General features: G+C 48.5%; 1 protein-coding gene across 1 annotated transcript in view; it reads right to left on the bottom strand.

Moving 5' to 3' along the window:
- The window catches only part of Kank4 (KN motif and ankyrin repeat domains 4), a 72,168-nt gene that overhangs the window by 17,100 nt on the left and 27,830 nt on the right, over positions 1-27,238 (bottom strand). Inside the window, exons 2-7 of the mRNA XM_048453137.3 lie at positions 19,785-19,869; positions 10,849-12,759; positions 9,574-9,685; positions 7,413-7,631; positions 4,524-4,611; positions 2,477-2,696 (exon numbers count right to left, since the gene is read on the bottom strand). Coding sequence (XP_048309094.3) covers positions 2,477-2,696; positions 4,524-4,611; positions 7,413-7,631; positions 9,574-9,685; positions 10,849-12,759; positions 19,785-19,803 — 2,569 coding nt within the window. The 5' untranslated portion in view covers positions 19,804-19,869. The remainder of the gene's footprint in view (positions 1-2,476; positions 2,697-4,523; positions 4,612-7,412; positions 7,632-9,573; positions 9,686-10,848; positions 12,760-19,784; positions 19,870-27,238) is intronic.

Here is a 27,238-nt window from a genome sequence, read left to right as displayed (position 1 = left end):
ATGCAGTTCATTTAAAAGGTTATGTGAAAATTTAGTCTTTAAGAGCTATTTAGGATAATAAGTACAGGCTAATAGTCATCTATAACTATCAAACTTTTAATCATGTTAGGTATGTTTTCAAGGTCATACAGAGATATATTTTAGATAGATGATCTTCAAACCCTTTGAAAACCTACAGAATATGGCATTTAAAGTGTTTTAATAACATAAGGCTTTTCAAGACATAGAGAGACTTGTCTATTACTGACAACACCAACTAAACTTCAAAAAAGGGTGATGGACACTGAAGAACCTCCATATGGAGTTTGCTTTCTTTATGGCAAAAGCTAGCCATTTGGGCAAGAAACTGCCCTTGCCCTGGCTTCTGACAGTATGCTGTGCAAACCGGACAAGCAAGACACAAAAGAAAGCAACGACCTAACTGCCAGGGCACAGCGTTTCCCACACCTGGTCCTTCCTGTCTGTAGTATTATTACCTTCTCAGTCACCTGCGCTTGACAGATCCTGCGCTTCTCCACACACCTCACAGCTACTGACAGATCATGCATTTCTCCGCACACCTTACAGCTAGTTGGTCTCGTTTACCCTTCTGATGCGAACCCGGGTCCTCTGGAGGTGCAGCTTGCTCTTTCCACCTACTGAAAACCTGCCCTTTCTCTCTGTGGATGCCTGTGGTGCCCTCTAGTCTGCCTGCCACATCCTCAACCGTGGCTAACCCAGTCGTATGAGGTCACACTTCCTGAAGGATTTATTTGCCCACATGCTTTCTACACAAACCCCACTCAACTTCCAAGTACCTTCCTACAGGGTTCAAATACCATCAGTACCCAACGTCCTACGTGCATGGCTCCAGCTTAGCTTTCAAACCTTCATTCACCTACTGCACAAACCAGAAGCCTTTTGTCCCCCGGAGAGGTTTTCTTTCCCATGTTCCACAGTGTTCTCTTCTCCTAATGCATTCCCCAGGCTGTTCCAGCTCCCTTCCTGTTCTCTGAACTAGGCACTGTCTCACTTCTGTATCTTGAAATCTCGTCTAGATCTCTCTCTGCTGAGCCATCATCCCGCCCCACTCTGACTTCTTAAAATTATTATTTTAGCATTTTATCTGCATAAGTGCTTTGCTTGCATGTATGTATGTGTACCACATTCATGCCTGGTACCGACCCAGGCCAGAAGAGGGTATCAGATCTCCTGGAACTAGAGTTACAAATAGGTGTTGTGGTTTGAAAGAAAATAGCCCCCCAAAGGGAGTGGCACTGTTCGGAGGTGTGGTCTTGTTGGAGGAAGGTGTCACTGTGGGGGTGGACTTTGAGATCTCATATATGCTCAAGCCATTTTCAGTGTCACAGTCTAACTCCTGTGGCCTGCACATCAACATGTAGCAGCTCCTTCTCCAGCACCCTGTCTGCCTGAATGCTGCTGTGTCCCACCATAATGATAATAGACTGAATCTCTGAACTGTAAGCAAGTCGCCTCTATTAAATGTTTTCTTTGTAAGAGTTGCCATGGTCACGGTGTCTCTTCATAGCAGTAGAAACCCTATGATGAGGTGTGCACCTCCATGTGGGTGTTGGGAAATGAACCTGGGTTCTCTGGAGGTGCAGACTGTTCTTAAATGATGAACCATCTTTCCAGGCCCCAACTCTGAGTTGAGCTATAAGCTTCTGAGAAACAGAGGGCTCACTCACTCTTGCCTCCCTGATCATAAGGCGTACAAGTCATAAGAAATCAACAGATACTTGGTGAAAGATGCATGCGTCAAATTTTTAAATTGGAGTCATTCTTTGATAATAGTGTTTTATGGAGACAAGAGAAGGTGGCCTTTGCCGAGGTGTGGCACAGCTCTGGAGCTGGACAGAACAAATGCAAAATCTGCCTTATGACCCGAACAAATTCTATAGCCCCAAGCCTCAGTTGCTCAACTGCAGCACGAGAGGGATTGTACTGCTGACACCACAGGGACAAGAGACACCGTGAGGAATAAATGACAGAGCACAGGCAATGGGGACTTGGTTCTGGGGTGCATGCACTAAGAAGGGATGATTGGAGATTAGCACGGGTCCTGTTGTGGAGAAGACAAGCGAGCTAGTGGAACTTTCCCAAATAAGAAACAAAACAACAACAAAATACAACTTTAATCCCAGCACGTGGGAGGCAGAGGCAGGTGAATCTCTGTGAGTTCAAGGCCAGCCTGAGCTACCCTGTGAAATACTGCCTTGAGCCCTGACCCCCGCCCCCAAACAAAGCATTTGCCAGTCTGGCCCTGTTCCTGGACAAGAGGAACTCAGAATGATGAGAAAGGAGTGTGACACAAGAAGCCCCTTACTGTAGTCCCAGATACTACAGACTGAAGCAGGGCGATGATTTGAGTCCAGGTATTCAGGATAGCTTGAGCAACATAAAAAGATACCGTTTTATAAGAACAAAGCCGTGGACCTTCAAAGAGGGACGCAGGTGTCACGGCGCCGTCTCTGACCTGTGTCCAGCAGCAGCTTCACGATGGCGAAGTTGGAATGAGACACACTGTAGTGAAGGGCTGTGTTCCCGCTTCGGTCAGCCAGGTTGACAAGCAGCTTCAGAAGATGTGGGGAACGAGGCTGGACCTCGAGGAGGTAAGCGGCCACCACGGCAGGGCTAGATAACTTCCGGCTGGACACACGGAACCATTCTTGGCTGATGGTATTCAGACTTTGCCTCTGAAACGGCAGAAGATTCTGATTACGAGAGACCTCCCGGCCTAGGCGCCCTAGTTAGAGCTCTCAGGGGCACTTGGATAGGTCAGCTGTGGACGCTTCTGCCTCTCTGCCTCTCTCACACTTCCCTGGGGTCCTTTCTGTTTTATTTTGGGGATCCGAGATGGCAGGACCAAGAATCCTGCTGCACACTTGATGCTGGTCTGATTCTCCCAGCCCTCTACTTCCCACCCATTGGCAATTATATACAAAGATCAGCTTTGTGTGTAACAAGGCCAAATGTGTAAGGCCACATGTTTCGAATATTTATCTAATGGACAAGAGATGCTATTGGGATGTGGTTATTATAAATGGTTTCATACTCATTCTAGAAGAGGCTCCAGGTTCAGTCATTAAATTCTCAAGACCAGATACAAGCCCTGGCTCAGCCGTGTGACCATACACCGTCATGGAATAGTTCTTGTTCCTGTTATCAAATGGGACTGGCTTCCTTGTTTCCGTGGTTGTATAGGGTGAGGTAATTTTAAAACCTACTCTGTCTCTTAGGCAGGGGCAAGATAGCAGCAAGATGGCAAGATGACTTCACATCCTGTTTGATTTAATATGGGCCTTTGTCACATTTCCAGAGCAGAAACATCAGAATTTGTGACTGAAACATTTCTCTATATCAGAATATCTTTTTTATCTAGGGCATCAGGAAAATCTGAAGGAAAGCCCTGGTATCATGGAATACAGTGGTAGACTGAACAACGAGCTGAAGCTGGTGGGGTGCTTGCTGATCATGCCTCCAGTTCTCAGCACCCACTTAAAAGCAGGCACAGTGGCAAGTGGAGGCAGAAGGATCAGAAAGTTCAAAGTCGTGCTTGGCTGTATGAGTCTGAGATCAGGTTGGCCTATGTAAGGCCTTATCTCAAAAGAAATGAATGAATGAGCAAACGGTTAAAACAGAGCTTAGCTATGTAATTTGAGTATCAGGAGCCTCCATCAGCACACATCTCACGTACCGGCTCCTTAACAGTCTGGGGAATGCTATTTGCCAAATCAACTAAGATTAAAAAGAAAAAAAAAAACCCGAGACTGGGTTGGGTGAGTAACAAACACTGCTGAATCGATCAGTTTTAATCTCTGGGCTGCTCTGCTGAGGGAGAAAATGGGCTTTGAAGGTGCTTCCAGGATTTTCCACTTTGGGTCTGACAGCTATCTCCTGGTGCAGGCCAGTAGCTCTTGATTAAAAATAGAATGCAAGAATTACAGGTTCGAATCTCCATGGGACATAAGGGTGGGACAGATCAAATGGAAATATGGTTTTATTTTTGGTCTCCTGACCCATTAATACCTGTTAAGCAAAGCAGTAACATGGTAGCGCCAAATGTGGGAACTTAGGGGTGAGAGAGACAGCCTACCAATCACTGCTGTTTATTGCTGAGGAAACCAGCCCTGTGCATTGAGTCAACTGCCTTTGGAAGAGGTCCTGGAGGTAAAACCCAGGTCACATTCCTCATGTCTTTTTCCACGTTACCCATGGTTTTGTTGAACTGCAAGGCACTTTGAAGTCTAAGCCACCGAATTTAGTGGCAGGCACTTGGCTATGGCTTTTAGAAATAGTTGGCAAAATGCCTCTGACCCATGGCTAGCTTTCTTGTATAGAATCTTTCTATTTTCTCAGCTTGTCTCCTGAGGGGACAGCACTTGGGTAAATCACAGAATGCCCAACCAATGCACACACACACACACACACACACACACACACACACACACTCTGCCGCCTCAGGTAAGGGACCAAAGTCATCCCATTGGAAACCCCTGTGTGACAGTGGGAAGTCTGAGTACCAGGAGATGATTGGTGGTGGCCCCGGTTTCTGGCAGGTGTTGGCTCAGTGTCTGACAGGCGTTAAGAAATTCCTCTGAGGGTTTACACCTAAGGAAAACAGAGAGATTGTATCGTTGAGTATGCTGACAGAAAAGACATTCACTCTCTACCTCCAACAGCTGAAGTGCTCAAGCCGGGCAACTTCTCCACAATGAGGGGCATTCCTAAGAAACGTGGCCACTCATAGCTCTACGTGGCTCGGCCTCTGAACACTTCTGAAGGTCAGGTGCTGCCTTTTTGTGCTGCTTTTGGCAGGGGCTGGAGCAGATAAGGAAGGCATGGGGTAAAGGCCAATGCCAGTTATTGCCATGCCAGGGAGGAAAGCGATCCCTTCCTGCCTGGGTGCCCAGAAAAATTCAAAGAGCCCAATCCATGCCAGCAGTTTCTTTGAGTTAGTCCCCCATGAAAGACAGGACTAGCAGGGATAGCGTTGGTAAAATGAGAAGCTGTGAGGCCGGGGTACCACAGTGACAGGCCCTTGTCTCATGACTGTGAGGACTTCTTCTCATGAAGATTTAATAGCACATTCTTCTTGGGCTGTTGCAATGGAGCGGCCCTGAAGGCCTGCTTATGGTCATCTCTGTTCTTCCATCCTCCAAAGCCACGCTGAGGATGGCGGAGTGATGCCAGTGGTTCTAGCTGGCCCTTTTCTGTGTATTGAGGGCCTACTCTGGACTGGGCGTTTCCCATCATTTCTCCTTACAGGCCTCAGATCAGAAATATGGGGCTGCATCCAGGACACTGAGGGGACCCTGATGGTCAAAGTGTGGAACTGAAGGTGTCACCAGTTGCACAAAGTCCCAACACTGGGGCAGTGACAGAAGAGACTCTGTAAGAACCAGAAATTAGACATCAAAGTACCAAGTAATCCAATTAAAAAATGGGTACAGATCTAAACAGAGAGTTCTCAACAGAAAAAATCTCAAATGGCTGAAAGACACTTGAGGAAATGTTCAACATCCTTAGCCATCAGGGAAATGCAAATCAAAACGACTCTGAGATTCCATCTTATACCTGTAAGAATGGCTAAGGTCAAAGATGCCAATGATAACTTATGCTGGAGAGAATGCGGAGCAAGGGGAACACTCCTCCATTGCTGGTAGGAATGCAAACTTGTACAACCACTCTGGAAATCAGTATGGCGGTTTCTCAGAAAAGTGGGAATCAACCTACCTCAAGACCCAGCAATATCACTCTTGGGCATATACCCAAAGGATGATCAATCATACTACAAGGACATGTGCTCAACTATGTTCATTGCAGTATTACTTGTAATAGCCAGAACCTGGAACCAATCTAGATGCCCCTCAATTGAAGAATGGATAAAGAAAATGTGGCACATTTACATAATGGAGTACTACTCAGCAGTAGAAAACAATGACATCTTGAAATTTGCATACACATGGACGGAACTAGAAAAAGCCATCCTGAGTGAGGTAACCCAGACCCAGAAAGATGAGCATGGTATGTACTCACTCATAAGTGGATACTAGCTGTAAAGTAAAGGATAACGAGCCTATAGTCCACCACCCCAGAGAAGCTAAGTAACCCTTAGGAGAACCCTAAGAGAAACATATAGATCTCCCTGGGAAGGAAAAATAGACAAGATCTCCTGAGAAAATTGGGAGCATGGGGGTGGGGGAAGAAGGGAGGATAAAAGAGGAAGAGGAGGGAGGAGAGGCAGGAGGAGAACTTGAGGGAACAGGATAGCCACGATGGAGGAAGGACAGAGACAGAGAACAAGAAAAAAGATATCTTGATTGAGGAAGCCATCATGGGGCTAGAAAGAAATCTGGCACTAGAGAAATTCCCAGAAACCCACAAGGATGACCCCAGCTAAGACCATAAACAGTAGAGGAGAGGGTGCCCGATCTTGATTTGCCCTGGAGTCAGACTGGTGAATGTCTTAAATTCATCATAGAACCTTCATCCAGCAACTGATGGTAACAGAGGCAGAGACCCACAGCAGAGCACTAGGCTGAGCTCCCAAAGTCCAGTTGAAGAGTGGGAGGAGGGAGAATATGAACAAAGAGGTCAGGACCATGATGGGGACACCCACTGAAACAGCTTACCTGAGTTAATCAGAGCCCAACACCTCTGGCCTGATAGGAAGGAACCAGCATAGGACCAAACTAGGCCCTCTGAATGTGGGTGACAGTTGTATGGCTGGGGCAGACTGTGGGGCCACTGGCTGTGAGACCAGGGTTTATTCCTTCTGCTTGTACTGGCTTTTTGGATCCTATTCTCTTTGGATGGATACTTTGCTCAGCCTTGATATAGTAAGGAGGGCCTTGGTCCTTTCTCAAAGCAATGTGCTAGACTTTGTTGACTCCCCATGGAAAGCCTTACCCTCTCTGAGGAGTGGACAGGGGATAGGGGAGGAAGGTGGAGGGAATGGGAGGAGGGGAGGGAGTAGGAACTGGGATTGGCATATAGAATGAGAAAAGATAGTTTTTTTTTTAAGTGAAAAAAAAATCAGAAGGCCTAGGCCCAAATCCTTGCCCTACTCAGGGCCCCATCTTACCTGCCAGTGCTACTGTTTCCACCTCTGTGAAGCAAGGATTATGGGAAGTGATGAGTCCCGAAATACATGTGAAGTCTGCCCTGTTTACGGCACCAACAAATTCTGGTTATCTAGAACTTGGGCCGTTTGAGTTGTTCCTCGTGGGGGCAGAGGTCACATTTGTTTGGTTCACTCAGCAAAGGGGATGGCACAAAATAGACCCTCAAGAAACGTTGCTCAAGGGATGGGTGGAACTGCATATACACAACGGGACTGGAGGAACAAGAAATATGCCCTTGCCCCTCGTTAGAGGAGCACATGTCCCAATGCTACCTATGTGACTCACCTCTCAGGCCTCAGGAGAGAGACCTCCTCCCCAGACCCACTTGTCTGGCCTGAGTTACCGGAGCCTTCCGTGACACCTTGCTCAGTCTCATGGGCGGGATGTGTGTCTCTGTCCTGTCTGGGTTCTGAGCAATCACGTTTCTTCTCAATCTCACCGTCAGATGCGTCCTCAGGGGAGGTGTCCTCCCCACTGGTCTCCTCGCTGGAAGTGGTCTCATAGCTAGAAAAAGGCACAAGGTTATTTGATCCATCCTTCTTGACCAGGACCAGTGGTGTCTGTCAACAACAGGACCTGCTACTGAAACCCTAATGTCCAAGCCGGAGAGGGGTCCAAGTCTAGGTTTACTCCTTACATCTACCTGAGATTCCGGAACTACCTCACTTCTCTGCATGGCCAGGAATCCTCCTTTAACCTCCCTGCTCCAGCCTGGATTACATCTGACAGCGGTGAGCCCCTCAATACCCGCTCCACACAGACTCTAATGTGATAATAGCCACAAATAAAAGGGCAGTGAAGGGAAGAAGACCGACTTCATGTTGAACACAGGTTCTAGCTGGGTGGAGTGGTTTGTACCTGCAATTTCGGCACTCAGGAGACAGAGGTAGGAGAACCGAGTACTTGGCTACCCTGGGCTACATAGTAAGACTCTGACTCAAAAATAAAATGTGAATGTGTGTGTGTGTGTGTGTGTGTGTGTGTGTGTGAGAGAGAGAGAGAGAGAGAGAGAGAGAGAGGTTCTTAACCTTGGCTACACACTAGACTCTTCAGAGAGTTTAGCATTCTCAGCATGAGGACTGTACCCCACACTAACTACACCAGTCTCCATGACTGCAATCGAGAATTTCCAAAACTTGGTGTCTCTGGTGTGCAGCCATGCTGAAAACCATGGCTCTAGAGATTCAAATACTGACCAGTGATCAGGAGAAGACTCTGTGGACAGGGCATGCAAAGAAGAAGAAAGGAACATGGCCAGGCCATCAAGGACCTTCCGGGTCTGGACTAGAGCCCCTTCAGTCTTCTATAGCATTCGGTGCTTCCTCACCAGAACAGCCAATCAGCAGGGCCCTTTCCTTATTCTTTAAAATTATATTACATCTATTTATTCATTAGTATCTTCTCTCTGCCTCTCTGTCTCTCTCTGTCTCTGTCTGTCTGTCTGTCTCTCTCTCTCTCTCTCTCTCTCACACACACACACACACACACACACATCACAGTGTGTGTATGGAGGTCAGAGACAGTCTGAGGGAGTCAGTTCTCTCCTTCCGCCTGTGGGTCCTGGGGATTGAGCTCAGGTCCTCGGGTTTGGTGGCAAGCCCTCTAGCCTGCTGAGCTCTCTCGCTGGGCGCTCTTTGTTTCTTGACTTACCTGTGAGTCATAGGTAACAACCAGGATGCCAGAATGTACTTGCCCTTTTTTTTTCTTTTTTAAAACTCACCTAGCATACAACTGTCTTTTAATGAACAGTGAAATGATTAATTTAGGATCAGTAAGGTACGAGTTAAGAGCATACCATTCAACCACAAGCCGCATCCACCCCGATTATATTGCTTAGTGAGGTCACAGCTTGTGCAGTGTTCTGATGCCCACAGTGATGACATCTCCAAGGGTGCCTTTCCCAGAATGCATTCTTATTGCTGGATGATACATGACCGTAATTAACGGCCAGTCTCCCAGTCTAGAGGAGGCGTGGCTCATGTCCTGTAGTAATGGACAAGTTGTTTTTGTTGTATTTGCAGAAGAAAAATATAAGTGGGCTGGGCTTGGGGGTGTAGTGGTAGATAGAGTACCTGCTATTGTGTGCAAGGCCTGGGTTTGAGTCCCAGCACCAGAAGGAAACAAAGAGATCAAATTTTAAGTTCAACAAACTATAAAGCTTGTGCTAGCATTGTGTTCAAGTCAGAGGCCTTTCTCAGAGTGCCCAGAGACCCTGAGACTCCCACAACCCGCCTAGAGGTGGGCCCTGAGGAGACCAGGACAAGCCATTAAAAGCGGAGGTTCCAAGACACCAGCGCAGCTGACAAGGAGTCAGACACTTGCAAACCCAACAGGCCATGGAGAGTGAATCCCTGCAGAAGAATGAGCCCCCCAGGACCAGGGTGCTAAGGACAGCAGTGGGTGAGGTGGCAGGGAAGGTGGTCTGTGCTTCGCAGGCGATGCTTACCCACCGTTAACCCCAACAAACTGAAGGTTCTTTTTGGTCCCATTACCTCCTGCACGGAAGCCATAGTCTTTCTTTTTCATTATGGATTTAAGGCTGGTCGACGGAGAGATCTCTAGGCAGACACAATATCACAGGTTAGAAAGACCTGGGGGCAGTCAGACCAGGGTTCTTGCTTTAAGAGGATATGGGTATATGAAGAGGGAGAAAGGAATGGGGTAGATAATGCGGACCGGGTGTTTTCGGGCTGTTAGTCGGAGGCCCTTGTGTGCAATGTTTGTACAACTGTCCCTAGGAACGATGCCGCTCTTTGTATGTGGATGACAGAGTAGCTATTGGAACACTTCTCAGAACCATGTGTGTGGTGTCAGCCTTATCTCAGGGCTGGGAGATGTGGTCTCAGACTTGCGCATGGAATGGTACGGCAGAACTCAGGTCTTTGGATGCTGTGCTCTACACCAATCTCTATCAAAGGCATCTCAAAAGTCCTTCCTGAAGAGCGTGTGAGGCGGCACCTGCGATGATACTGGACTCGTGACTGATATGTGAACTGGGTCACAAATCTTGTGCTATGTAATGGCATGGAAGACAGCTCCCCAAAGGCAAATCTAGCAGTAGCTGAAAAGCAAAGACAATAGCGGATTGGTGACCTGTGTTGGGCAAGGTGCTCGGTGGTTCAGCTTCGTGCAACAGTGAAGGGTGTGTGTGCCGTCTCAGTCACTCCTGCTCGGCTAAGGGGTGACTTCTATACATGAGAATCCCTTCCTCTCTCCTTCCATCCTCCCCTTGTCCTCCCTCCTTCCAGCCATTCCTCCCCTCTTCCTTACCTTCCCACACCCCAAATATCAAATGAACTATTTCAGGTCTCATTATAATGCCCCTTCAAATTCAAGCTAGAGAAAATCTCTGACATGAAAAGCCAGAAAGGAAGGTGGGAACTGCCGGAGTCCAGGAAGCAAGAAGAAAGACCCAGGAGGAGTGAACAGGCAGTACCATTCTTGAGCTTTGACACGGCCTTAAAACATCACAGACAAGCACCCTCTGGGAAGGCTTGCTGCTGCAGGCTTGGCAGTGGCTTTCCCTCCATGCTGGGTACCTCCGTGGCCTGTGCTATCGACTTAGATTTATGTGGAAGTTCGGTAACAAAGCCTCGACAGATCAGTTTTTATTTCCCTGAGTATCTGAGGGTGTTAAAATCTTTTTCAAAAACAGACTCATAATCAAAGCCCCTAGTCCCTACACGTAAAGGAGAAGCAGGGCCCAGGTATCAGTATTTACCCAGTGACGGTGGAGTGGTGGAAGAGGGAGGGGCAGGCGGTTCCTTCTGCTCTGGGGCCTGGGCTGAGTAGGCAGAGAGCAATAGGTTGAGGGAACTGAGCAGCTGGTTCTGGATGCTGCTGAGCTTGGAGGCAGGCTGCTTGATGGCGCTGGCTAGCTCCGGGTACCCATGCTCCAGGCAGTTCCACTGCTCCTGCAGTAGCTCCTGGATCTTCTTAACATACTGCCCGATTGTGGCGTCTTGTGGCGAACTCGCCGGCCTTCCTGGGCGCTCCGCCCCTGGGAGCTCCGAGCTGGCCTCTTCCCTGATCACCGCAGTCCCTCTGTGGCTGCTCCAGGAAGAGACTCCTGTGGGGCTGCCCAAGTCCTCAACCCCCACCTGTGGGCCTCTCTCCTGCTCAGAGGCATCTTCTTCGATCCTGAGTTCCATGGAGAGGCAGCTACATAGGGACGAGGCAAGGACCTGCTCAGGTCCCCTTGGCAGTGACACGTGGGGCAGCAGCACAGGCTCCTCAGGGCTCTGACGGCCTTGCTTGTGATTATTTTGGACCCATGGGAAGCCATTCTTCTCTGCTCTAGATGCCCAACATTCAGGATCTGGGCTTCTCAGCAGATTGACACCAATGTTCTTGTCACATGATTCTCTGGGGATGAATTCAAGGAGAGGGTCAGTGTTCACTGTGGCGTCAGTCTGCTCCAGAGCATTGCTGAGCTTCTCTTGACTCAACTTTTCTTCTAACTGGGCTACAGCACACTCTAACTCTTTAATCCTCTGTTCCCTAGCCTTGGTCTCCTCTTGCTGCTGCTCGAGGGCAGCTCTGACCTGGGCAAGCTCTTCTGTTTTTGCTGACAGCTTGTCCTCAAGGGCCGAGACCTGATTCTTCAGACTGGAGGTGTTGCCAGAGTCTGTCTCTACCAGGTCCAGGCTTTCCTCTGTTGCCTGGATACCAATGTTCCTCACATCCACCTCGATGGGTGGAGGAGGTGGGATCTCACTGATATTGAGCTCAATCTCCTCAAGGGAGAGCTCATTCTCAGGGATGGGGGATGGTAGAGGGGGTGGGCTGGGCGTGGATGAGACAGGAGTTAACACCCCCTCTGCTTTACTGACTTGGTGCTGAATTTCTACATCCCCTAGAACCATGGGTACATTCTGGACTGAGGAGGGAGGACCTGGCTGAGAGAGGTAACCTGAAGCCTTTATACCACCTTCTGCAGGCTCAGCCCCCTCCCAGACCAGCTCTGGAATTGCTGGTTCCGGCTCTCCTAACTCTCTGTCTGTTGACTGGGTTGTTGCTTCGAAACCTGTGAAGCCTTTTGTGGGGTCAAAGGTACCATCACAGACACCGCCTGCCCCCTGGAGCTGAGGGAGGACAAGAAGTGTGGAAGGACCTGAGGTCAGACCAGACTCATCAGGGGCTCGGTTCTGCAGCAGGGTAGCAGGCATGCTGGATGCCCTCAAAAGCTGGGGCCGTCCGCTCCCACCATCCTCTAGAAGCCCAGACTCCACCTGCCTGGCAGCCTCTGCCAAAAGGGTCTCCCTGTGGTAGCTCAGCTCACTGCCATGCGCTGAGGCCCGGGGGACATCACCCAGTGGCAGTGACTGGGGTTGCTCCTGGGTCCCCAGGGATATCTTTCTGGGCACCACAGGAGACCAGTTTTGCTGGGGAGAAGTGGCGTGGGTACGAGCCCCACTGTTGGGAAGGCTGAAGTTTCGAGGCAAAGTGCTAAATTTAGCCTGCTTGGCTCTTCTGTGGATGGGAATCCTCTTGATGGTGTGTCCTTTCTCAATGTCATCCACGTATTTGAGGAAGTCCAAGTCCAAATGAAAGCCATACGGGGTCTCCACAGAGTAAGGGTGGCTCTTTAGACGATCTTTCTCTTCATCCCCCTGAGAGGATTGTTCCTTGGCTGGGAGGTATGAGACGTAAAGAAAGAACACAAAGTTAAAATGATGCTGAATGCCTGTGACTTTAACATCCCATTACCGCAATGAGCCTCTCCTCCAGTGCCTTTGAAGGATACTGCAGAGCCTCTGGTGTCTCTGCTGGGATATCATCTTATCAAATCAATGTGTATTTAGCCAACACCTGGGCTTTCTTATTTTCAATGTGCCACCTCAGTTGTTATCATGAATTTAGCTGCAGATCAGGAAAACAAAATTGGCCAACACTGTTTTTCTGGGTTGCATCATGTAACTGCTGAGCCTAGTGATTTGTCAAAGCAGGGTACCAGCTGACAATGATGGACATGGAAGATTCTGCAGGATGAGACACACAGTTTTCTCAGCATTCAAAAAGAAACTGGAATGCCTCAAGTAGGTTCCAGTAAATCTTGCAAAAGGCTAAACTATTGGTAATTTATAACTCCTATATTTCTTAAGCTCCTGGGGTGCCTAAGTCCCTGGTTACCTAAAGACCAACAGGAACTGGAGTAGGTAATCATGTGTGCCAGGCTTTCCTTTCCCCTGAAAATGGAGTAGGAGGGGACAATGAGAGTTCCACTTCAAAAGTCCATGCTAATGAGGAAATGCCACCCTGCGCATGGACTGGGAAACAGTTGTCAATGGAGGAGATCTTATAAAAGTCAAAAGGGACAGAGGTATGTCTTCATAGATGTGTGAGTCCCATGGCCTCTTAGGGATGTCTAAGACGTGCTTCCTTAGGCTCAGGCACCAACAATCTCCCTCCTTACTCCTACAGGAGACATGAGGAACCTGTCAGTCCAATGACTACTTGAAATCATTGGAATTTGCATAGATTATCATCCCCCACCACACTCCCACCCCTGGTTAACTAGTCCTTTGAAGCTCTTCATTTGACTACTTTGCTACCTCTGGACATGTGGTGAGAACATTGAGCTTGAAGTCAAAAAAGCCTACAGGGTATGGTGGTGCCCTTCTGTAATCTCAGCACTCACGGCTGAGGCAGGAGTTTTAAATTCCAGGCTAGCCTGAGTTATAGAGTGATACTTTGTTTCAAAGGGGGAAAAAAAACCTCACTAGAGAAACAAAAGAGAATACCAGAGCCAAATCTATAATCTACTCTGTGACCTTGGGAAACCTACTCAGCTTCCTTGTGTCTCATCCTCCATAAAGTGGGAATAATAATATAAAATTAATGTAAGATTACTGTGAGGCCTAGTTAATTAATAATGAATATGATACACTCAGTCCCGTGCCTGGTGCATGATAAACATTCTCAGTATTATAGTTACTGTTTTTGTGGAAGTCCAAAATGTAAAGAACTGAGGTCCCCTGATGGAAGTCAACATAACTCTCCACTGGGAATGAAGGAGGGCCTGCACACATTCGCTGGGATTAATGCAAAAATACATAAAACATCAGCAATTTGATCCACATACCTCAGCAACTATTTACAAAGTACGTATGTGTCAGTTGCTGAGTTATACATTCTAGAGACGCAAGGAGAAGTTAGTAACAGCCATTTCTCTCGAAGGTTTTATGATCGAATATGGCAGCAGCAAACACTGCATTGTGCTGAGTAACTGCACACAGTTTACGGTAGCCTTCTTTGCTGACTAACTTTTCCCCTTTCTCTGGAAGTATTTTCTTGGATATGGAGGACAAATTTTGCCTTGCTAATGGAGGGTGACTTCACAAGAGTGACACAAGATGGGGTATTATAGGAGCAAATAAGAATCTGCCAGAGTAAGAAAGCAAACGACTTTGTAAGAAGTTAATCTCCTGGATCAGGGGTTAAGAGCACTGGCTGCTCTTTCAGAGGAACCAGGTTCAATTCCCAGCACCCACATGGCAGCTCACAACTGTCTGTAATTACAGTTCCAGGGGACCAGACACCCATGGCAAAACACCCACACACATAAAAATTAAAAAAAGAAATTAATCTCCAAGATGGCTCCATCAGTTCTTAGCCCCTTTAGACAAACAAGCTAATCCCATAAAGAAAGGGGGAATTTATTTCTTCACAACTCTGCTGTCATGCAATGCTTTGACCAAAAGAACATGGCAGGGATGATGCTAACAGAATTCTAAAGTTAGGCTATAAAGAGACTGGCAGTTCCTACCAGGGCCTCTCAGAATGCGCATATGTTGGGAAGCCAGTTACCATGTAAGAACTCTCTGAGGCTGTCATGATGTGAGGATGTCTAAGCAGCTTCCCACAGAAGCCATCTGGAGAAGAAGGAATGGACATAGGCAGAGAGAGAGAGAGAGAGAGAGAGAATGACTGCCCTAGTCAAAGGCCAGGCATAAGTAGAAAGGTCACCAAGGAGCACCACACTTCCACGACAGGAAGGACCCTAAGCGAGGAGCTCTCAGCTAAATCTGGACCAGTAATTAATTACTGTAGAAAGCCAGTAAGTTTCAGAGCAGTCCGCTCTGCAGAAACAGGCAGACATTCTCTAAATGGAAGTCAGGGACACAGCAAAGACACTGAGTTGTGAGCTCACACAGCACACCCGGGGTTTATATGGCCACAACTTAAAGTGTGGGCTTGAAGAGTAAGGAGAGAAAGACAAAAATGGGGAAAGGGAAGAAAAGCTGAATCATGAAGCAACTTGTAGGCATGCCAACCACGTGATTTACTGCCTAGGTCACAGAATTCACTAACGATCTGTTTGTTTGTTGTGGTGGTTGGTTTGGTTTAGTTTGGTTTTGAGATAGGATCTCACTGTGTAACCCAGGCTGGATCTGAATTTTCAATCTTTCTACTTCACTCAGCTTCCGGAGAACTGGGATTATAAATGCGTAACACCCTGCACAGTTCAAAATGAACATTCTTGTGAAGAACTAAAAGAAAGAAAAATCAGAGGCCTGGGGCCTGTAGAGAGATTGTTGATATAATCAAGAAAAATTGAAAGTAATTTGGAGGGGAAGAGGCAGGCTTTCAGAAGACACTAAAGATGGGTTTGCTGGGGAAGATAGCCTGGGGCTGTGGGCCTGATGGCTCCTCCAAGCAGTAAGACACACCTCCCCAGTGGCTCTCTGCTTAGATGTCTCTAGAGAATGGGATGAAGTTGACTTGACACATGAGGTCTCTACACCGCTATTGCTAAACAGGTCCACAGGTCTGCGGGTGATCATCACAACCACACCAGAGAGCAGGGTGAACTTCTCCCGATTCACACCACGGTCCCTGTTGGGCTGTAGACTGCCAGTAGAGAGTGAGGCAGTGTGCCTCTGGCACCCAAGTATCTCCACATAACGGCATAACTTCCCATCTACCCACACAGCTTTTTCTCCCACCGTGCCCACTTCCCAAGGAGACACAATTACAGTAGTGTGGCCATTCTTCTGTTATTGCTTCTGTTAGTTTCTCTAAGATGTACTCCGAAGCCTCCTGGCCCACTCAGAAGAACCCTGGATTAGAAGAACAAACCAAGTCAGAGAGGAGATGGCTGTCCAATGTGTGGAGATTCACGACCCAGAGTAGAGTCTTCTCCTAAAGGAGAGGCTGCCCTGTTTATCACATCTGTCTCTTGCCTCTATGCAGTAGAAATCTCCGATTTTCCCGGGGGCCTCTGGAAGCAGATCTGGAGCATGACTATATGACGTCAAGTAGGAAACAGAGTGTTGAAAGGCAAAATCTTTCAGCTGAGAGCCAAGACTGAGATTGAGAAGATACCAAAGGTAAGAGGTTTACGGGTCCTATATGATGGCTCACCAATTAAGAGTGCTCGTTATTGGGCTGGAGAAGTGGCTCAGAGGTTAAGAGCACTAGCTGGTCTTCCAAAGGTCCTGAGTTCAATTCCCAGAAACCACATGGTGGCTCACAGCCAACTATAATGAGATCTGGTGGGGCAGGCATACATGCAGACAGAACACTGTATACAAAATAAATAGATACTTTTCTTAAAAGATTTATTTATTATGTATACAATATTCTGTCTGTGTGTAAGCCTGCAGGCCAGAAGAGGGCACCAGACCCCATTACAGAAGGTGTGAGCCACCATGTGGTTGCTGGGAGTTGAACTCAGGACCTTTGGAAGAGCAGGCAATGCTCTTAACCTCTGAGCCATCTCTCCAGTCCCAACAAATAATTTTTTTTAAAAAAGAGTGCTCATTGCTCTTCCAGAGAACCCGAGTTCCATTCTCAGCACCTATGTCAGGCAACTCACAACTGCCTGTAACTAGAGTTGGTCTCCAAGGGCACGCAAAGAACATATGCTTACCCAGGCAGATATCATTTTTAAGAGGTGAGAGGTTTAAGAGGCATATTTTTACATAATATATATATATATATATATATATTTGTGTATATCACATACACACACATACTCACATATAAACTTGATGATCTCAGTGGTCCTACATACCACCCACCTCCCTGTTTTCTTCCTTTTCTCCCAGGGCAAGAGAAATGCTGGAGCCTGAGCTGTTGTGCATAGGACCCAACCTCACCTTAAGTTGGGCTCTTGTTAGTTCTATCTGGTGACAGGTACGTAGGAGCTTGGGTGTGGGGTCAAGGCAAGGAATACTTAGACGAGTGTCTGTTCAAAATGAAAGTTAGATCAGGTAAACCAACCTCCCCACTTACGCATTTGTTTATGCCCTGGTTCCTTCCTCTGTAAAAGGGAGGAAATGTTGCCTGACTAGTGGGCCGACTACGTGGACTCCTAGTGAGGTTCCTATAGGCAGAGATGGGGAGGTTCTGATGGGAGAGGACTGACTGTGGATTCTCTCCCCGGATTATCTAACTCTGTGAGCATCAGAGTTTGGCAGTGTGTGTGTGTGTGTGTGTGTGTGAAGTCCCCCAAATAACCGGAGAAACCAGGACAATGGATGGGGGGAGAGGAAAAAAGCAAGCTACTAAAGATTCAGAGCTACTGGGAACCATCTTGCACTAAAAGCAAAGTTGGTTAGTAGGCACTTGGAAAAAAACCAGTAAACACAGTCATTAAATAGACAGACAGACAGACAGACAGACAGACAGACACAGACACACACACACACACACACACACACACACACACACACACGGGGTGTAGGAAAGGGATGAAGAAGGAGGGAGTGGCAATCATTACCTCAAACTAAGTGAATGAAATACAATAGGTGAATGAATCAGAGATGGATATTAGGGTTCAACCTGAAGACCAGAAAAGCAAAGCAGCCAGCCACTGGCTCTTACCTTGACCTCAGTTCAAAAAATGGCAATCCTGCCTCCAGGAAACCTCAGAAATAGGCTGTGACTGACAGCTGTCTCCTCCCATTTTATAATCCTCTCCAGTTCTGGGATTAAGAGCATGCACCCCTATCACCTAGTTTCTATAGCAAGCTAGTGTGGCTACTGGGATTAAAGGTGTGTGTCATTGCTGCCTGGTCTATAAGGCTGGCCAGTGTGGCTGCTTTACTTTTCTGATCCTCAGGCAAGCTTTATTTATTAAAATACAAATGAAATACCACTACACTCAAATGTTTGTCATCAGTTTCTGAAAACAGATCTAAGAGAAAGAGGCCAAAAGTGAAGCCGGAAAGAGAGGATATTAAATTAATTTCTTTGCAAAATCAAGGTAGTTCAGAACTGGTCGCCCAGGCTTTTAGTGTCAGCACTCAGGAGGTAGAGGTAAGAGGGAGGCAGATCTCTGTGAGTTCAAGGTCAGTCTGGTCTATATAGCAAGGTTCTGGCCAGCCAGGGATACACAATGAGACCCTGCCTAAAACAAAAGAAGTCAAGATCCAGAGGATGTACCCAAAAGAAGGGGCCCCTTTCTTGAATTACTGGGGGCGGGTGTCATTGAATCACTAAAGAGAGTGACATTGAGGAGGCAGAGAAGGGACCACTTGCAGGGATGCAGTGGGAGAGCAGCTCTCTGTGGGAAGCAGCAGCCTCCTGGAACATAGGGCAATGCGTTTGGAGAAAAGCAAGAGGCAGGGCTGCAGCTGACTTCCAGTTCTAGGTCCTGCCACTAAGAAGAGCCACCATTAAGGGCCATGTGACCGAAAGGTTGGGGGCTCTCCCCTTTCCTGATACTGGAAAAGGCATCTATCTCATCAGAGTTGGGAGCCTGGGCCCTAGGGCCTGCAGCATGTTTCCTGGGAGGGACCATTCACTATGCGAGATAGCTATTACTCAGTGATCTTATGTGCAGCATCTTGCTTCCTTCTCTATGTGAAAGGCAAAATTATATGCTAAGTTTTAATTACTATGCCTCAGAGATCCATGAAACAAAAACACCTCTGATCTGCAAGCCCCTTGCCCAAGGACAGATAGCTCCTGAAATACTGGAGGCTGTTGTTAATGGGAGCTAGCAAGCCAGATGTTTTCACTCCCCTGAACAAGTTTGTTTGACACATCTGCACCAGCTGTGTTTGATCACTTGTGGGCAGGAGGTCCATAAGCAGGAAATACATCAGGATGCCTGTGTGTCCCTGATTGGACCTGATGGGAAATACAATGAATTATGGGCTTTTCTTCTTAAGCCACAGCGACTCAGGGCCATTTCCCAGGAATCTGGTTATGGATCTAGCCAGAGCCCATTCACCTGGCCAGTATTTAATTAAAGATTTCTTCAAATTTGGCTTTTAACTGTGGTAGTGCGTCTTATTCTCCATCAGTGGGATTGACATGTTACCAAGCCTGGGAGACAGTTTATTAATACTTACGTATAGATGAGAGATGACCGATAGTTTGGAAAAACATGCCCAATATTAAACCACCTCTGAGTAACCCTCTAGTCCCAGGCCCATGTATCGTCCTTGTGACTTTGGCTGAGGGTTAGGGGCCATCAGTCTGGAGAAACCCTGTCTCGAAAAACCCCCCAAAAGAGACCGCACTCTCATTCTTTACCGCCCACCAGGGTTCACTGCAGAAGCAGGTGTCCTGGGTCCCCGTGCTGTGCACTTGGAGATTTGGAGGCCTCCTACAGACCTCTCCAGAGCATTCCAGGGGACTGGTGGGGGATGAACCCAAACCAACTAACTCTTTAAACCAGGGAAGAGATCAGGGCCTGCCTACCATCTGCCTTCTCCATCATAGGAACCCGTCGCTCAGTCTCTCAGGCGCCTCTCATCCGCCGAGTCTGCGCGATCTGTGGAGGGCCCTGAAAGAAAAGAAAAGGAAGCGTTAATAAGTTAAAGCTGAGGAAAAGTCAAAGAAAGCGACACTCAGCTCGGCCTTCCTCCGGGCAATGCCCGCAAACTAGTTTTCCGAAGCGGGAGGGGAAAAGCGTGCCGTGTTCCCAAGTCCAATTTCGGGTGCGACTTCCCAGAATGCCGGGGGTAGCTGACACTCAAGGAGGCACTCAGCCCAACCCCTCGTTTGGCAAATGAGGGAACTGAGGCTAGGTGAATTGCTCCAAGGCCTCTCAGCAGATTGTCGATGGAACTAGAAGTCCAAGGTGTCTGGCAACTAGTATGGGGCTCTTTCTGGACTTGGTAAAAGAACAGAATCCATCTTGTGGAAACTCTGGATTGGAGCACCTATAGATGATTTAAGGCATTCTAAACAAATCCAGACAAAGATGCAGTAATGTCAAGACGGACAAGAAGCTGATACTTCAGGTGCTTTATAACCGTGGGCAGGACGAGGAGAAGCTCAACCCATCTGACCAGAAGACATCAGGAACTTCCCAAGCAGAATGCTGTCCTTGCTCTGAATTAGTCAACCTCAAAATTTGGTTTAAAGATTAAGATTAGTTAATCCTCAGTTTTAATCCATTCCCAGAACCCTCTCTAGCTCCTCTTCCATTACAATAAATCACCCAGAAACTGGCTTTTTATGATTATCGGCCAATTTACATTAGAATAGTGAATTATCTCCAGCAGCAAAAGCAGTGTTGTGTCCCTGGCAATAGTCAGAACAGAGACCAGTGGGCTAGTGAAGAGGGGAACTCTCGGAATGAGGAGTGACCCTTCAGGACACACACACCTCAGAGGGTGGGAAAGTGAAAACCAGTGGCTTTCTTTCCTGCCGCGTGACTCAGGACCATCCAGCACTAAGTGTCACGTAAACTCTGTGAGAGTTGTCTGTCTCCCAAGCCTGGTCCCCACTTTCTTCCTGGGATCCTTCACACAGTCGACACACACTTGCCGCAGGGCTTCTTCCTCTAATGTCTGGTTGAACCTCAAAGGGCAGACATGTTTTGTGGAAGCAGAGACACTCGGGCAAATGCCGATGCTGACCACCGAGCACTTGACCAGCAAGTTCTTGATTCTGGAAGGGAATGGCGCTGGAGCTACAAGCCAGGGATGACCAAGGTCGCAGTGGTGGTGGGTCTCAGAGCTAAGAGCGGCCTTGAAGGAGAACAATGGAAAAGCATGGAAGGTCTAACCTGGGGGTGAGGGAGGGCTGGCCCTGTGGTGAAGAGGACACTCTTAGGCAAAGACTCTGCTACCTCTCCCATGACCCCATGAGGGCAAAACAAGCAAGTAGGGGAGGGTTGGTAGTGCGAAGTGATTTTCGGTCCTCTATCCCCTTAATCTTTCTTTATTCTGCTTCCTGTTCCCCCACATCCTGAGCCACTACCAAGCCACAGGTGAAGCTGGAAGCACTTAACGTACTTGGATTATCCCATACGGTCCTCACCTTAACCCAGTAGGGCTATTATTCTCATTGTTCAGAAAGGGGAGACTGAGGCTAAGAGTGAAGGCCCACAACCAGCAGGTGACGCGGTGACAACCAGCAGGTGAAACACTGATAACCAGCAGGTGACACAGTGACAACCAGCAGGTGATGCAGTGTGACAACCAGCAGGTGACGCAATGTGACAACCAGCAGGTGACGCAGTGTGACAACCAGCAGGTGACGCAGTGTGACAACCAGCAGGTGACACGGTGACAACCAGCAGGTGACACGGTGACAACGACACGGTGACACAGTGTGACATCCGACAGGTAATGCAGTGACAATCAGTAGGTAACACAGTGTGACAACCAGCAGGTGACACAGTGTGACAACCAGCAGGTGATGCAATGTGACAACCAGCAGGTGACACAGTGTGACAACCAGCAGGTGACGCGGTGACAACCAGCAGGTGACACGGTGACAACGACACGGTGACAACGAGCAGGTGACACAGTGTGACATCCAACAGGTAATGCAGTGACAATCAGTAGGTAACACAGTGTGACAACCAGCAGGTGACACAGTGACAACCAGCAGGTGACATAGTGTGACAACCAGCAGGTGACAACCAGCAGGTGACGCAGTGTGACAACCAGCAGGTGACGCAGTGTGACAACCAGCAGGTGACGCGGTGACAACCAGCAGGTGACACGGTGACAACGACACGGTGACAACGAGCAGGTGACACAGTGTGACATCTGACAGGTAATGCAGTGACAATCAGTAGGTAACACAGTGTGACAACCAGCAGGTGACACGGTGACAACCAGCAGGTGACACAGTGTGACAACCAGCAGGTGACAACCAGCAGGTGACGCGGTGACAACCAGCAGGTGACATGGTGACAGCCAGCAGGTGACACGGTGACAACCAGCAGGTGACACAGTGTGACAACCAGCAGGTGACGCAGTGTGACAACCAGCAGGTGACAACCAGCAGGTGACAACCAGCAGGTGACGCAGTGTGACAACCAGCAGGTGACGCAGTGTGACAACCAGCAGGTGACGCAGTGTGACAACCAGCAGGTGACGCAGTGTGACAACCAGCAGGTGACAACCAGCAGGTGACAACCAGCAGGTGACACAGTGTGACAACCAGCAGGTGACAACCAGCAGGTGACGCGGTGACAACCAGCAGGTGACATGGTGACAGCCAGCAGGTGACACGGTGACAACCAGCAGGTGACACAGTGTGACAACCAGCAGGTGACGCAGTGTGACAACCAGCAGGTGACAACCAGCAGGTGACAACCAGCAGGTGACGCAGTGTGACAACCAGCAGGTGACGCAGTGTGACAACCAGCAGGTGACGCAGTGTGACAACCAGCAGGTGACAACCAGCAGGTGACAACCAGCAGGTGACGCAGTGTGACAACCAGCAGGTGACGCAGTGTGACAACCAGCAGGTGACGCGGTGACAACCAGCAGGTGACACGGTGACAACGACATGGTGACAACGAGCAGGTGACACAGTGTGACATCCGACAGGTAATGCAGTGACAATCAGTAGGTAACACAGTGTGACAACCAGCAGGTGACACAGTGTGACAACCAGCAGGTGATGCAATGTGACAACCAGCAGGTGACACAGTGTGACAACCAGCAGGTGACGCGGTGACAACCAGCAGGTGACACGGTGACAACGAGCAGGTGACACAGTGTGACAACCAGCAGGTGACATGGTGACAGCCAGCAGGTGACACGGTGACAACCAGCAGGTGACGCAGTGTGACAACCAGCAGGTGACGCAGTGTGACAACCAGCAGGTGACGCAGTGTGACAACCAGCAGGTGACAACCAGCAGGTGACAACCAGCAGGTGACACAGTGTGACAACCAGCAGGTGACAACCAGCAGGTGACACAGTGTGACAACCAGCAGGTGACAACCAGCAGGTGACAACCAGCAGGTGACACAGTGTGACAACCAGCAGGTGACGCAGTGTGACAACCAGCAGGTGACGCAGTGTGACAACCAGCAGGTGACACGGTGACAACCAACAGGTGACATGGTGACAGCCAGCAGGTGACACGGTGACAACCAGCAGGTGACAACCAGCAGGTGACAACCAGCAGGTGACACAGTGTGACAACCAGCAGGTGACACAGTGTGACAACCAGCAGGTGATGATGCAGTGACAGCCAGCAGGTGATGCAGTGTGACAGAGGCTCCAGCCTAGCCAGCTCTGTGCTAGAGCTCAGTGACTTTAAAACCTGTCCGTCCTGTGGGCCAGCCCAGTTCACCATTGTTGTGACTGTCCCTTGCTTCCTTTGGCTAGACTTCTGAACGCGGGTCATCAAACGTGGGATCAAATGACTTCAGGGGCTTATTGCACACACATTAGGCCTGATTTCAGGATGAAAAACTCTACGGAGGCCTCTAAGGTTTCCCTCAACTTGCCTTCTACTAAAACTAATCACATCGAGGCTACAGATACGAAGTGGAGTTGAAAGCCAGCTCTCTGAGGAAGGGCCCCTGCAGCTTTTCATTCTGAAGGACTCAACACAGAGAAAGAAAATGAAGGAATTCGCCCTTTCCTTCCCCACTCCCCAACCTGAGCTGGGTCCACTTTCCTCCGAGATTCTTACAGTACACGTGGCAGAGTTCAGTTCAGGAGAATTTCCTGCAATAGGGAGTGTGTTTGACGGTTAGGTAGGTGGAAAAGGATAACAACCACACCATCCCATATGCTACTCGGTTCAAACACAACGCGAGTATGACGATAGTTTTGCCGGGTGTAGCTCCCCCTTTAAATCCCACAAGTGTCTGGCGCATATAAGCTTTGATACACAGCATTTTCAAAGCAGCCTGCTGGCTACATCCCCAGACTGAAGATCTTTTACCATCGGCTGCTGTTGTCTCTGGTTTGTCCCAGTCTCAAGGATCCCCCATTAGAACCCAGCCTTTTTCGCTAGCTCATTACATTCTCAACCTTTTGAGAATACATAGCTTTTCCTCCTTATCAGCAAGTTTCTGAAGGTCAGAATTCTCCCAAGCTGCATCCTGTATCACTCCGACTCTCCACGTCTAAAATGTGTCGGACATACTGTGCATGGTTGTTGAACGAGTAAAAGAGGGAGCGGGTTTATTGACCTTCAAACGGAACCCACGGAGAGAAATGAACAGGTGCCAAGCACTAGGTGTCACTTCACGCCCTCCCCCAGCGCAAGCAAGCCTGGGAGCTGCCTCTAAATTATTGATGAGGACACTGAGGCAGCCAGAGGCTATGTGGCCAACCTAAAGTTCCCCAGTTAATTAGGGGCAGGATGGCAAGTGTCCTTCAAAACTTAAGGGGCAGTGAAGAAGAAGGACCAAGACAGTCAGTGTCAGCCATGATGGTCCCTGTGCATCCAGACCCTATTAGAAACGGTTTTCTGGGATCAGCCTAACTCCAGCACAGCTCCACCCGCTCCATCCCCTGTCCACATTTATTCCTTTTATGATGCCGTTTCCAAACCTCATTTAACCTCAAGTTGAAATATAAAAAAAAAAGCTTTCCCTTCCTTAGTCCTGAAACTGAGACCCGTGTCTGCATTTTTTTTCTCTTCAAACCCCTCTTTATTCTTCAATAATAAAAATGCCGCTTTTCATCACAGAACAGGCTGCAGGCCAAAATAAATAGCACCTTGGATTTCCTTGAAAAGAGCGCTTGGCTCAATGCACAGCCTCACTGCCACAGAACTTGGACAAGTCAACCTTACAAAGTCAAATATTTAGCATGGTAGCACACCAAATAGCAGCCCCACTGGTCCCTTCGTGGTCACCTGGCAGAGACAAAGCCCTCTTTCCAAAAGAGAAAAGAATGCCTCTCATACCTGGGGGCAACCCTGCCCTGGTCATGTGATGAGACAAGAGCTTTCATTCCCCATTCTAGAACCCCAATTTTCCAAGTGGTACTGGAAGCATCTGGTGGCTTGGCTCGTGTGTGTGTGTGTGTGTGTGTAAGTGTGTGTGTGTGTGTGTGTGTGTGGTGAGGGGCTGAAGTTGGGGTACCAAAGAAGTGAGCCGCACTCCTAAAAGATTCTACCTGCTGAGTTCTTAGCCAGGCTCCCTTCCCCACCCACCAGGAAATGGGATGAGGGAGGACTTGGGCTCAGCAAGGCACACATTAACACAATCGCTTAATTCCATCTCTACATTTTTCTTCAAATGTTTCTCTTATTTTGCTCACACTGCAGCTGCTGCATCTGGGGCTCCTTGGAGAAGAGAGGCGAGTTGGGAAGCAAGCTGTGTACACACCACCTTCCTCAAGTACCCCTCCATTCTACAGCACCCTAGCAGCAAGGACTGGGCTCCCCGGAGGCCTGCTTCAAGTTACAGGAATGGAGCTGACTTCAGCACAGCCCAGTCCGCTTCCCAGCTGTTTCATAAAGGACTCGGTCAGGTGACCCGTGACCTTGCTGGAAGAGCAAACACTGACTTCCTTTTTGCTCTCTGGAATAAGCAAGCTGGGTCAGAAACAAATTTACTGTTTGATAAGTTAATACTGGATCAGACAGGAAAAGGGAGAATGCTCAGATCTCTGAGATACAAACCTTGTTTTACAGGGACATATCTAAAGACACCCCCCAACACACACACACACACACACACACACACACACACACACACACAATCTTCTTTTTCCTTGATGTCTCCAAATCTGGGAACTCAGGAGAAGGAGCTCCCTCCTTCATCATATAGTTCATCAATCTGTAATAGGGCTGTAGCCCCCTAAGGACTGGAAACCTGCCAGACTTCATGGCTGCAGTCCTGGCTAGAAGCACCCTTCCCCTCCCCCATCCCCAGGGTGCTGGAACCAGCAAGGCTCAGATCATTAAGTGACTGAAAAGTCAGCTGGCAGGGTGGGGCAACTATAGACTAATGCCCAGTGAATTCCCAGGGCCAGACTAGCAGTTCCCATGCCCCGCTGACCCACCAGCCTGATGCCCTGGAACCGCAAGATGCACTCCATCTGCAAGAATAAAAAAGCAAGTACTAAGTGACTAGCAAACTCCTTTGCCGTGGCTTCTGTCTCCTCCTCCTTCCGCTCCCCGCCCCCCCAACACACCCTGCCTGCAGAATTTCTACCTGCTGGAAGGCCCAGCAATTCGGGAGGGCAGAGTGCAAGAGCCAGGCAGAGGCAGCTGCCTGGAGAGGAAAGACAGGAACCCCTTGGTGCCACCAGGGCTCTGACTGGCCCTGTAAGACATGTCACAGCAACTCTCCCTCATATATAGTAACTACTGGGGTACTTTCCAGCTCAGCCCAGACTCACATCAACCTTGTGCTGAACTTGATGCTGGCACTGTCACCTCACTCGGAACTGCCACCTACATCTCCCTAATACACAAAGGAAGCACTTCCTTTCCATTCTGTGCTCCCTTTATCCCCATACCAGTGCTTAGAGCAGCCAGGCCAGGGTCTAGTATTCCTAGTAGACAAGTAAAGAAAAAGAATGGAATTGTGCTCTTCTCAGTCTTTTTCTTGGAAGAGATCCAAGCATCTTGCTTTATCTAGAGATGAACAGACTCTCTGAAGGGCACAGGGTGATGGGTATGGCTGTAGACAAGGCTATAGAATTGGCATGTATGCTTTTCAATTGTTAGAAGTGTTTGGTCATCCAAGCACCAGACAGTCAGCTAGGAAAGGATCTACAATGTAGCCTGAATGCTACAGTTATATGTGAAATGCACCAAGGAGCACATTTTCTCTGGGATACATTTGAAAGTCCTACTATACATTGTTGCGGAATATTAGTTTAAGACCTGTTGCATTCATTTATATTGTGGAATATCTGCTTCATGATGCAAAAATGTGTTGCATTCTTTTATGTTGCATTTATTTAACTCTGTAAAGCTGTGCTACT

Source organism: Myodes glareolus, chromosome 3, assembly GCF_982192425.1.
Source record: "Myodes glareolus chromosome 3, mMyoGla1.1, whole genome shotgun sequence".
NCBI classification, from domain to species: Eukaryota; Metazoa; Chordata; class Mammalia; order Rodentia; family Cricetidae; genus Myodes; species Myodes glareolus.
This window is presented reverse-complemented; position numbering and strand designations above follow the sequence as displayed.